Source organism: Phyllobates terribilis, unplaced genomic scaffold, assembly GCF_046119375.1.
Source record: "Phyllobates terribilis strain yellow unplaced genomic scaffold, ASM4611937v1 Scaffold_3__8_contigs__length_932513732, whole genome shotgun sequence".
In the NCBI taxonomy this organism is placed as follows: Eukaryota; Metazoa; Chordata; class Amphibia; order Anura; family Dendrobatidae; genus Phyllobates; species Phyllobates terribilis.
This window is the reverse complement of record NW_027362763.1, coordinates 137,911,884-137,924,793: the sequence shown is the minus strand read 5'-3', so window position 1 is coordinate 137,924,793 and position 12,910 is coordinate 137,911,884. Positions and strand designations below refer to the sequence as shown.

At 44.2% G+C, this 12,910-nt stretch overlaps 1 protein-coding gene across 2 annotated transcripts in view; it reads right to left on the bottom strand.

Moving 5' to 3' along the window:
• Nucleotides 1-347: 347 nt before the first annotated feature.
• ROCK2 (Rho associated coiled-coil containing protein kinase 2) overlaps nt 348-12,910 on the bottom strand; it is a 163,392-nt gene continuing 150,829 nt past the window's right edge. The window contains exons 27-33 of one of the 2 annotated variants that reach the window (XM_073674151.1): nt 10,197-10,264; nt 9,834-9,922; nt 7,874-7,952; nt 7,492-7,750; nt 5,376-5,589; nt 2,586-2,671; nt 348-684 (exon numbers count right to left, since the gene is read on the bottom strand). In XM_073674151.1, the coding sequence (XP_073530252.1) occupies nt 2,590-2,671; nt 5,376-5,589; nt 7,492-7,750; nt 7,874-7,952; nt 9,834-9,922; nt 10,197-10,264 (791 nt within the window). In that variant the 3' untranslated portion in view covers nt 348-684; nt 2,586-2,589. The remainder of the gene's footprint in view (nt 685-2,585; nt 2,672-5,375; nt 5,590-7,491; nt 7,751-7,873; nt 7,953-9,833; nt 9,923-10,196; nt 10,265-12,910) is intronic. The other variant, XM_073674152.1, reaches the window with a different exon arrangement.

Here is a 12,910-nt window from a genome sequence, read left to right as displayed (position 1 = left end):
CTGAGAAACCGCTGTGGAAGCCGCCAGCTGAGAAACCGCTGTGGAAGCCGCCAGCTGAGAAACCGCTGTGGAAGCCGCCAGCTGAGAAACCGCCGTGGAAGCCGCCACCTGAGAAACCGCCGTGGAAGCCGCCAGCTGAGAAACCGCCGTGGAAGCCGCCAGCTGAGAAACCGCTGTGGAAGCCGCCAGCTGAGAAACCGCTGTGGAAGCCGCCAGCTGAGAAACCGGAGCTCTTCTATAGCCTGGGTGTAGTGTAAATACTCGAGGAGAAGATTCTGTGGATCCAGCACTCGTCTCCCAACGTTCTTTGTCCAAAATTAAAGCAGTAAAAGCCCCCGTCCCACCGCTTTCAAAATTTCCATTGCAAAGTATTGGGAGTGTAACCTGGGTATTAATCCCGGGTAGGGGTCTAACGTTATCACAGTGACTTCTGACCACCCTGAGCTTTCCAAAGCCACTTGTCAGGAGAGAACATTATTCCTTTTACTCTCTTTCTATATTGCAGCAACATTTATTTTTTTGTAAACCTCTGATATATATAAGCACAGTCTTTTTTTTTTTTGGAAAAATATAGTTGTTTTTTTTAATATTTTGGACACCTTATTTTTGCGCTCAGTCTTATTGTTTTCGTTGAATGGAAGAAATCATCTTGAAATGGGCACTGCATTCACAGAAGGCAGTTAACTGCAAGACAAAAAGGGAGAACGTTAGAGGCGAATAACTGGATCGGCCGCGCGTAGCGGATTAGAAAAAGCGAGGAGAATATTATTCATTAGTTCGTTATGCATGACTGTATGTCAAGGGGCTGTCGTTAATGCTATATAGTATACAGCCTCATAAAAAGGGAACGGGGGGGCACAAGCAAAGTCATAAGGTGGGGGGTGGGGGCCACCATAAGGCGTCTGATGAGGAGCAAACCCTTCTGGGCTGAAAGTAAAAAATGGGACCGCTTCAACCACTACAGGAATGCTATGGAGTTGGTGGTCATCGAAAAAAATGATGATACTTAATGGGAATGTGTCATCAGAAAAAGACGGACGGCTTAGAAAACAAAACACGCGAGGCACAAGCGTACCAGAAATCCATGAAAAAATATATATATAAACATTATTAATACATACGTGTGAGTGTACATATATATATATATATTTTTTTTATTATTATTAATTATGTGTATATATCACACATACAAGTTTTAAAGAAAAAAACAAAAACAAAACGGAAATCTTACTATTTTCACACTAGCCACTAAGACCAATACTAGACTCCTACTTCCTGTGATAAGTCTCATTGTTTGTTATTAGCTTGTGATAACACTTCTACATAGAGTAAAGAACACAGCTATCCATCAACCCCCACAGGAAAAGTCACAGCTCACCTCCTCCTCCTCTCTGCACAATTATTTTTGCCCAGACCAGTGCATGCCCAGTTTATACTCCTATGCAAGTCAATAGGGACAGAGAGGAAGTATGAATCTAGTATTAGGTCTGGTGGCCAGTGGGAAAATTGCAGGACTTGTATGTGTTTTTTTTTTTTTTTTTTGCCAAAGTGGAAAAAAATACATAAACATAAAAGGCTAACATAAAAACTAGGACATTTTCTGATGACATTTCCTTCAACGTATATATAGCGTATTCTTGCATAATGGGGGCTAACAAAGAAAAAGTCTGAAAAAGTTTTTTGGACCACGAAAAACAGCAACAACACTGCAAAACCAACATCACAATGAGCACACAAAAAAAAGCAAAAAGCCCACAGCAAAACAAGTAATACGGACATGCTGCCAGCTACAACCTGTCTGTAAAGCTAGCCACATCTGACCCGGCTGTAGCTGGGAATGGTTGGCAGTGTGTTCCCAGATCAAGACTCGGGGAATATAATATTTTATGCCTCTCCATATATCCATGTTTAGAGCGTAGATACATGCAAAATAAATCCATGACTGTAAGGTTGGGGATACATGGCGACCATAGATCGTGCAATGCCGCTGCTACGAGGCAGATAAATGCGGGTGAAGGGGGTCACGTTATGATCTGCAGGCTACTGGGACTACAAACATATCACAAAGTCAGAACCAGTTGGGTATAGCAGCGGCATAGCGCAATCTTTGGCTGCATAACCTACATTGACTCCATGTTACCTTAAGATCCCTAACGGAAGACAATGTCTGACTGTGGTTTGCACATAGCAGCCTGGACTTGGCACGTATTGGTGGGTCCATGGACTTCAGAACTCTTGATACTGAAAGAACCCATCATGCTTTCTTCAAAGGTGCCAGTCACCCCCGAAAGTGTTCCTAATCTTCTAGGATCTTCCAATTATGTGACCCAAGGCTGATATTAATGACCATGAACCTGGTGGCACCACTCAGAATGCCAGAGGCAACCAGCTCCTCTCCATGGTCATTGATACAGGTTTGGTCTCATGGCTCGCAGCCTTTGTATTCTGTAGGTCATAGTTCTGGCTGATGTTTCCCCCATAAGTCACCCTGAGGGGCGCGCTTTCACCAGGGACGCACACATCAAAATCACAAAACGCAGGCAGGAAAGTAACAAGGTCTGTATCAAATATGCATTCCAGGTTACCGCTTCAGAAATCAAAAACATCATCCCCATCATCCTCCACGTCATCCAGAGACCAGTCCCAGTCTTTAAAAGCCAGGTCAAGCAGTCTGCAACGGGAGTGTTGACGTGTAAGATTAAGGCATGCGAAGAGACCCTCCATATTCCCTGATAGACTCAGAAGACTGTGTCATCTCTAAACCAAGAGTGAACATACCACAGAGGAGGACCTTGAGGGTCCGGTACCGAATGTGCCCACCCTCACTGAAATGAGTACTGAGAACCCATACAGGACTAGGACATCTTATGAATCAGGGCGGCCATCAGTAGTTTTCAGGATCTTCCCTCACAAGTCCCATCACTGATAAGATCAACCAAGGTGTGGATAATATGGACCCAGAGAGTGTAGACCCCCGAATGGTAGCTCCTCACTGCTCTAAAGCCTCATCCAGACATCAGTTTCTTTTTTTTGGGGGAGGGGGGAGGTTTGTATATGAGAAAAACAGCGATGGGACACATTTGGACGTCTGACTGAGGCTTTACATTAATTCTGGAAAGGAGCAGATGGGCGTATTTGTTGTCCGAGTGTGATCAGACAAAACATCCGTTTGCACTCGGGCCAAGGTTATTCTATGGGGCCGTGCACATGTCCGATTTTTTCCTTGGACAAAGACTGTCCAAAAAATTGCTGCATGTCAGAGTTTGATCTGATATTCGCATTGCACTCAGCCATGCAAGTCAATGAGTGGAAACCATCAGACTGCACTCGGATGACATCCGAGTGTGGTCCGATTTCCGCACAATGACACAATGGAGAAGATGAAGAAATGTTATGCTCCATCTTCTCTGCATCCAGGACACTCCTGACCACACTCCTGACCACACTCCTGACCTGCATAATTGATCCAATTTTCTCAGATTATATAAATACGCTCATCTGCACCTGCCCTAAATGTGCATCACTGAGAAACACTACTGGGAGAGCCCAAAAGTTAAAAATTCTGGAGAGAAGTACCACTTGTCTCTTCAAAGGGGAGACACAAATTTAACCTGGTTATCCATAAGTCTAGAAATAAACAACTGGACAGATATAATGTGATCTGACTTCTTCCTGCCATAGACATTTATGGCATATCCACAAGATAAATGTCTGATCGCTGCGTGCACCTATAAAATTAACTGCGAGTTATAGAGTGGTCGCCTCACCAGACGGACTCACACCGTTCACACATCAATAATTGGAATAAACCTTTAAATGGAAATCGCACACAAAAATTAGCATTTACTTAAAAGGGGAAAAAAAAACAGATACATTACAATAATACATATGCAGACTCTTACCAATCTACTCCAAAAAACAATATTATTTAGGAACAGAAATAGTAAAAAAAAAAAAAAAAAAAATTTAAAGGATTTCTTTCCCATCTTCAGATATGGATATTGTTGGACAGTGCTTGTAAAAACAAACACTTTTGCAATTTACATCTTATTAAAAATTGCAATCGTTCTTGAGATAGTAACACTTTTCTTTTGTTGACAGCTGGTTGCTTAGGAGACCGACCACCGCTGCTGTCTAGCTTGTAAGTACTGTGCTGAAGCTGGCAGGGATTAGGAGGTAACTCTTTTCTCCATTGATCCCAGCCAGCTTCACAACAGCACTTACAAGCCTGATAGAACAGAACTTGCACGAACAGTGCATGTTCTGCTGCTAGAAGCGGTGGTCGGTCTCCAAGGCAACAAGCTGTAAACAAAAGAAAAATGTTAATATCTCAAGAACGGCTGAGAATTTTAATAAGCAGTAAATTGCAAAAGTGATTGTTTTTACAAGCACTATCTGACAATACCCAATTTATTAAAATGGGACTAACCCTTTAAAAAGGATTGATGCGAGATGGCATGAGGGTGACAGTGGACAGGGAAGAAAAGATGATGATGATGCCCTGCTTCATGCCAGGCAAGTAGCAGAATGCTGATGTGCCAACCTGAGCTAATAGTCTAAATCTAAGTACAGGAGATGTAGATAGAAGAAGGGCATGATGGACATTCGCATAGCGGGTTAGTGCTGACTGCAAAGTAATGCACGCTGGGAACATGGCGGGTAGCACGTCTGACCACTCTTACTTACTGTTGCATTTGAAAAAGGTAAAAGTAAAGTCAATGGAGAACGATTCGGAGGACAGGAGACGAGCTAGAAACAGTGAATGGAGTGTGAACAGAGACCAGTGTGTTTCAGGTGAAGCACGCGTTACCCAAAGCTGCTGAATGACTTAACGGAGAACCTGTCAGTGAGTTCCTTCTGATAACAAACTTGTAAGGGCTCTTTCAGATTGTCCATGATCTGGGATCACATTGCACAGATTGTCTGCGCGTCTCCTGAACCCGAGCGTGACGGCTTAATATATTTCTATGAAACCATCCCGCTTTGGTTCGGGAGACGAACGGCCAGTCCATGGGATCGGACGTCTGAAAGAGCCCTAACTGTTTTGCAGACTTCCTCTCAGCTGATTTATGACCGCATCAAAGTTCAGCTCAACTCTGATGTGGTCTGTGATTATGAATCGGCACAAGAAAAGTTACAAATAAAGAAAAAAAAAACTTACAAACTTCCCGGTCAGAACCAGCTGACTGATGGATTCTTCGTTAACTCTTTCGACAGCCAGCAAAAGCCAAATGATGCAACATTTAAAAAAAAATGGCAAAAATGTTTTTTTTTTTTGCTTAAAAAATATGCATTAAAGTAGAAAAAAAAATGTCCACATTCTTTAATCTTCTAACAATCACTGGTGCCAAGTCACTGGCCTGTAATCTTCTTACCTGGGTTTGTTTGGAGGAAGTTGTCGACTAGGCCGCCTCATCGACGGGTTTGGCTGTACCTTTATGGAAGTTCTTGGAGAGGAGCGAGCGAAGGGATCAGGAGCTGGCGGCTTTTTGGGGATTTTTTTCACCAGCCGACTCACCCACTTTTGCTGCTCTTCTGTGGAGTTTGCTAATAGAAGTAGATTCTTAGCCGTAGAAATATCATAATTTACTAGAAGGAGAAAAAAAAATACAAAAGAAAAACTTAATTACACTGGAGAAAACGAAATCTTTCAGTGGAGCAGCCTCAGGCTTCGGGCCGGAACAATTTTCTAACTTTTTTTTTTTTTTTTTTTATAAGGAATCTTTATACATTTCTCCTGGTAAGACATTAGCAAAACTTTCCATTCATTAAGAATTTTTATTTTTTCCAGGGAAAAAGGGGAGGGGAGACTTTTTTTTAACCCCTTTACAACCTGACATATAAATTCGTCATGGGTCGCCTCCACCTTTTTGGTGTGAGCTCCGGCAATGAGCCTGCACCTTTTGAGGCACTTGACGAAATCAGCTGTCATGTGCTCCTAACAGCCGTGGTTGGTATCGTGAGCCACCCATGGTCGTTAACATGTTAAATGCTGCTGTCAATCTCTGACACTGGCATTTAACAATGTTGCACCGGAAGTGAGTCATCAGCTCCACCCATCAGCACGCCTGTCACATGATCACAGGCCGCCGATGGGTTGGGCATGACAACCCGGAGTCTGCAGGAGACCCCTGTGGTAGTTATTGCTGAACTGCTGTGAGCGCCACCCAATGGCCTTAGTTCAAAGGGCTGCAGCCCTATGTGTAACAGAGGCAATCGGATGATCGCAGCTTCAAGTCTCCCATGGAGACTATTGAAGCATGTGTAAAGTAAAAAAAAAAAGTTTTAAAAAATAAAATATAAAAAAAGTTTAAATCACCCACCTTTCAACCCATTCAAAATAAATCAATAGAAAAATCACATATACATATATTTGGTATCACCGCGTTCAGAATCGCCCGATCCATCAATATATAAAAATAATCTGATCGGTAAATGGCGTAACGAGAAAAAAAATCAAAACGCCAGAATTACGTTTTTTTGGTCACCACAACATTGCAGTAAAATGCAATAACGGGCGATCAAAACATTGTATCTACCCCAAAATGGTATCAATAAAAACGTCAGTTCGGCGCACAAAAAATAAGCCATCACTCAGCCCCTGATCCTGAAAAATGGAGACGCTACGGGTCTTGGAAAATGGCGCCATTTATTTTCTTACATACTTTGGATTTTTTTCTCACCACTTAAATAAAAAAGGACCTCTACATGTTTGGTTTCTACGACCTCATAATGACCAGGAAAATAAGAATGGCAGGTCAGTTTTAGCATTTGGTGAACGTGGTAAAAAAAAAAAACAATTGTGGAATTACACTTTTTTTGCAATTTCACGCACTTGGAATTTTTTTCCCATTTTCTAGTACATGATATGGTAAAACCAATGGCGTCATTCAAAAGTACAACTCGTCCCGCAAAAAACAAGCCCTCACATGGCCATATTGACCGAAAAATTAAAAAAATTATGGTTCTGAGAAGAAGGGGAGCAAAAAACGAAAATGTAAGAGCCCAAGGTGGTGAAGGGGTTAAGCATCTCCGTGTAATTTTTGGCACGGACTATAGAGCTCTCTACTGGTCTCTATCTGATGTGGATCAGATTTGAGTGATGAAGTTATAGCTTGTGCCTTCAAGGCTGACAGCTCTGGGGTCACTAGATGGAGCCATGCCAAAAAGTTTGTATTGTAAGAGTTATTTCCAAAATATTAAATTAATCCGAACCCATAACTTACTGATCACTGGGGATCTTATGATCTTACTGGGGCGCTGGAACCTGGAACCAGGCTCTTAGGAGCCCGATCCTGCAAACGGAGGTGAGCATACTCAGCCTTTCATTCATTGTCTATGGGACAATTGGAAATGCTCTACTTGGTATCACAAGTAAGACTCCCAGCAATCAGCGAGTTGTTCCCCAAATTAATTTGGGGATTAACCCTTTAAAATTTTCACAAAGTGATATTTTCCGCCCTACCTGGAGAGCCATCCTGTCACACGTACCTTTGCAAGGTGCTATCATGTCCTCTTTTTTATCCATATGGTCCTTGTGGCACTTGATATGGCAGCGCCGGCACTCTAAGGCAGCGGGGGGCTTGAACATGTGCCACAGGGGCTTCATACAGGCATCACAGCTTGTTGGGAAATGGTATAACGTGGGAATGAACTCGTGTCCTTTGTGGCAGATATAGTTCGATTTCTCCACTGGATCCACTGGGAATTCTTGCTCTTTTTTGCTTTCTCCTTCATTGTCATACAAAATCTACGGGCAAAAATGTATTTATTTATTTTTTTACAAATTATTAAATCTCTGTTTATCAATAGAAAGAACACAGATATTCGGAACAGAGATCATGCACCCCAAATTCATCCATCTTTCACTTGCCTGAAAAATCCGAGGGATTTCTTTAGCATCCGCCCGATACACGTCTGTCTGCGTTACCTGTCGCACGTGGAATAGTTTACTGTGAACACGATAATTCAAGGGTTATAAGACAAAAGACAATATTTTCAAACAAACACTTTCACTGTATGCTGTAAAGCGAGATACATCTGTAATTTTTTTTATTTGACTTTTATATGGATAGTTACAAGTTAAATACCAAGTTATTATTATTACGATGGATGAGTGAATTTACAGAAATTTGCTTAAATTTTATTTGCATGAACAGTTGGTGGGGGGATGGACCGGAACAGAGTGGGGGGGGGAGTATGAACCGAAACAGTGAGTGTGGGGGAGGGGGGGTGGACCGCAACAGTGTGTGTGTGTGTGTGTGTGTGTGTGTGTGTGTGTGTGTGGAGAATGGACCGGAACAATGTGGGGGAAGAAACCAGAACAGTGGGGGAAATGGGGGGGGGGGGACCAGAACAGTGGGGGAACCAGAACAGTGGGGGAAGGGGGGGGGACCCAGAACAGTGGGGGGGGGGGAGGGGGGGAACCAAAACAGTGGGGGGAAGGGGGGGAACCAACACAGTGGGGGGAAGGGGGGGAACCAACACAGTGGGGGGAAAGGGTGAACCAACACAGTGGGGGAAAGGGGTATGGACCGGAACAGTGGGGGAAAGGGGTATGGACCGGAACAGTGGGGGAAAGGGGTATGGACCGGAACAGTAGGGGGGGCGAAGGGAATGGACCGGAACAGTGGGAGGGTGGGGAGTATGGACCGGAACAGTGGGGGGGGATGGACCAGAACAATGGGGAAAGAAACCAGAACAGTGGGGGAATGGGGGGGGGGGAGAAGAAACCAGTACAGTGGGGGAGGGGAGAAACCAGAACAGTGGAGGAAGGGGGGAAGAAACCAGAACAGTGGGGGAAGAGGGGGGGGGACAGAACAGTGGGGGAAGGGGGGGGAGACCAGAACAGTGGGGGAAGGGCGGGAAGAACAGGGGGAGAAGAAACCAGAACGGAGAGGGGGGAAGAAACCAGAACGGAGAGGGGGGAAGAAACCAGAACAGTGGGGGAAGAAACCAGAACAGTGGGGGAAGAAACCAGAACAGTGGGGGAAGGGGGGGAGAAATCAGAACAGTGGGGGAAGGGGAACCAGAACAGTGGGGGAAGGGGGGGAACCAGAACAGTGGGGGAAAGGGGGGAACCAGAACAGTGGGGGAAAGGGGGAACCGGAACAGTGGGGGAAAGGGGGAACCGGAACAGGGGGGGGGGGGTATGGATCGAAACAGTGGAGGGGCGGGGAGTATGGACCGGCACAGTGGGGGAAGGAACCGGGACAGTGGGGGAAGGTGGGGGGGGGGGGGAGAAAACAGAACAGTGGGGGAAGGAGGGGGGAGAAACCAGAATAGTGGTGGAAGAAACCAGAACAGTCAAGGAAGGGGGGGGGGAAACCAGAACAGTGGGGGAAGGGTGGGAAGAAACCAGAACGGAGAGTGGGGGATAAACCAGAACAGTGGGGGAAGGGGGGAAGAAACCAGAACAGTGGGGGAAGGGGGGAGAAATCAGAACAGTGAGGGAACCAGAACAGTGAGGGAAGGGGGGGAACCAGAACAGTGCGGGAAGGGGGTGAACCAAGACAGTGGGGGGGGACCAACACAGTGCTGGAAGGGGGGGGCAGAACAGTGCGGGGAGGGGGGGTGGAACAGTGGGATCGGGTGTGGAACTGCACAGAGAGGGCTAGGGAGAGGAGAGTACCATTTTTTTAAGCCCTTTTGAATACGTTGTTGGTTTCACATGAAACAAGTTGCAAAAAAATCTGATTCAGGCAAATCCAAAAATTCTCTGGGAAATTTGAGGCAAATTTGATTGATTCGCTCATCTCTACTTATGTTTTTTGCAAAACTATGAATTAAACAAAAAATGTTTCCCTTTAACAAGAGTGATGAGACGTACTTACTCAATATCTAACACCATGTACGGGTTGGACTGCTCTTTATCCTGCTCACTGTCGTAAAACAGAATCTTCTTGCTGCTGACCACCACGTACTACAGAGGAAAAGGCAAAAGTAAGTAAATGAGCAGCACAGCCAATCTAAGATTCGCTGTGTACAGGATTAGGCAAACAGCGCCACACTTGTACACGGGTCATGTCTGGTATTGCAAATCAACTCCACTGAAGTGAATATGGCAGAGCTGCAATACCGCACACAGCCTGCGGAGAGCGAGGAGCTGAAATGGTGGGGGAAAAAGTAGACCTATTTTTCAAGTATTGTACAATCACTTTTAATAATTCTCTGTCCTGTGCGGATCGTACACTTACCTTCTTAATCCAGCCAAACTTCTTAGTGTTTCGCACAGGAAGTGACAACCATCCCTCCAGTCTGGATTCTGTAGGGAAGCGAATGAGACACATTATCCAGTGAGCATTAGTCATGTCAGACATTAAAGGGTTATTCCATCTTCATACATAGATCTTATCAGAGAGCATGTAAAAAACAAGCATTTTTGCAATTCACTGCGCATTAAAATCAGCAGCCGTTCTTGAGATATTAACACTTCTGTTCGCAGCTCGTTGCCTAGGAAACCGACCACCGCTTCCATCTAGATTGCAACACTGTGCTGAGGCTGGCCGGGATTAGGAGAGAACAGCGCGCTCCAGTGATCCTGCACAGCTTCAAAGCAGTGCTTACAACCTCAAAGGAAATCAGCTTGTAAGCACTGCATATGTTCTGCTGTCTAGCAGCGGTAGTCGGTCTCCATGGCAATGAGTTTTAAACAAAAGTATTAATATCTCAAGAACGGCTGAGAATTTTAATAAGCAGTAAATTGCAAAAGTGCCCCATCTGACCAGATCTATTTTTTAGGATAGGAATAACCCCTTTTTTAATTATTCACAGATTTACAACCCAAATGCGTCTGAGCAGCGATGATCCATGCTACAAGCATTCAAGGCAAAGCAACCTTATGGTGATTCTGCGGCTGATTCTATACAGTGCTCTCGCATTATGTCACCCGCTCAGAACGGACTTATGTCATCGTTATTCATGATGGTACACCCCATCACTTCTTTCAGCATAATTCATCCATTCTAATGAATGGGATAAAAAATGCAAGGAAAAAAAAAAAAACACTGACAAAATGCCATGTGTGAACATCGCTTTAAAGGGGTATTCCCATCTTCAAGATCCTATCCCAATATGTAGTGAGTGTAATAATAATAATAATATTACCTCCAATTAGAAATGTAGTATAGTTCTTCTGATTAGCTATGTCTCTTTCCTCATGTGCAGGCATTGCAGGACCTTAGGTATCCATGGTTCCAACCACTACCTAACTCGCTGTCACTATATGAGTGGTCGTAACCATGGATACCTAAGCTGCTGCAATGTTCTGCACATGAGGAAACTGACATAGCGAATCAGAAGAACTATACTACATTTCTAATTGGAGGCATTTGCTATTATTATTATTAATAAACCTACTACATATTGAGATAAGATTTGGAGATGGGAATACCCCTTTAATCTCCGCGAAAGGTTGGGGTCTAGGATTTTGAGACCTGTATGAGTTACGGTCCCTGTCAGCTCTCCCTATTGGACCATTTTAATAAGTACTTAAATTCCCCACAAAAAATAAAAAATAATAAATTGCCCTTCATTAATTTTACATAGGGATTGTGTCATCTGAAAACTACCTATTGTTTAAATCAGGTTTTAATGTGAATGTATTTTTTAACAATTTTTTGTGGAGAGTGACAAGCCAACCCTGGCATGTCAGAGTGAGGAGACTTATAAGCCATGCATGCTCCTCTGGGAAATTGCAAATTGTCTCTTCACAGAGCAAGAGGATAAGAACTCTAGCGCCACCTATAGAGTTCTAGTCCTCATCCGCTCTAAAGAGACAATTTACATATTTAAATTCCCAGAGGAGCATGCATTGCTTATAAGTCTCCTCACTCTGACATGCCAGGCTTGGCTTCTCAGTCTCCACAAGGAGAAACGTTATCCCTTAGACCCTAATCCAGAGCCTCTCACCTAGCCAAATCAGATCTCATACTTTTCACTGAGGAGGGACAACACCCCAAATCACAGTCTGCAAATTGAGATTCCGGTTTGGCTTTTATCCTAAGTCATATTGCAAGGCGAGTTAAAGGGTCGCTATTGACTTATAGGATCGTTGCTTCTAATAGGTGATGCTAGAGTTCTAGTCCTCTTCTGCTCTGAAGAGACAATTTGCGTAGTTAACAAATTTTAGAAATATTTAATTTTTTATTTTTGTTACCACGATCTGTATGAAAACTAAGTAAGAAATCGTGCCACGTTCACACTGGGGCTTTTCTAGACTCTACCTTCCTGTTCTTTCAGGAAATGCACATGCACATTAGCAGCAATAGATAGACCACAACCCTATTTTTTGTATTGAAGCATCTAATGAGTGTGTAAAAAAAAAAAAAAAAAAAGTGAAACCAGGGGATGTGCTGCTAACGATGTGCACGCTGTATGGGGACAGGATGACGGTAATAACTATCGTCTGTTCCCATACAGCCTGTATCAGACGCTTGGGAATGGGCCACTAAACGAGTGCAGGTCGGCTTGTATAAAGTCAGATGGTGCTTGTTTATGGGGAGCAATCTAGAGGCACTCTAACTTCATGTACGTACAATGTGTGTGTGGATTTATAGACGCAGGCGGTATAATGTGTGAGCACTGTATCAGAATGCCGGACCAACCACAAAGTGTAAGGACCTCTCGAGTTACGAGAATCATGGAAGGTAATTAAAACACGGCCCGATCTCATCGATCATCTGCAGGTCTGAGGTGTGTGAACAGCGCTGTGCGGGCAGTGTGAGACTGACGGTAAGCTCGACATGGCTCATGGGCGCAAGTGCAATAGCACACAAGGAAAAGCTGGGAAACCACGGACCAGACGGCCAAAATCACAGAGGGCAGCATAACGGGGCATCTCTGGGGAAATTCAGCGTGAGGTCTTCTGCCATCCTGGTGGCAAGTATACAAAGGTACAGGTATTTAAAGG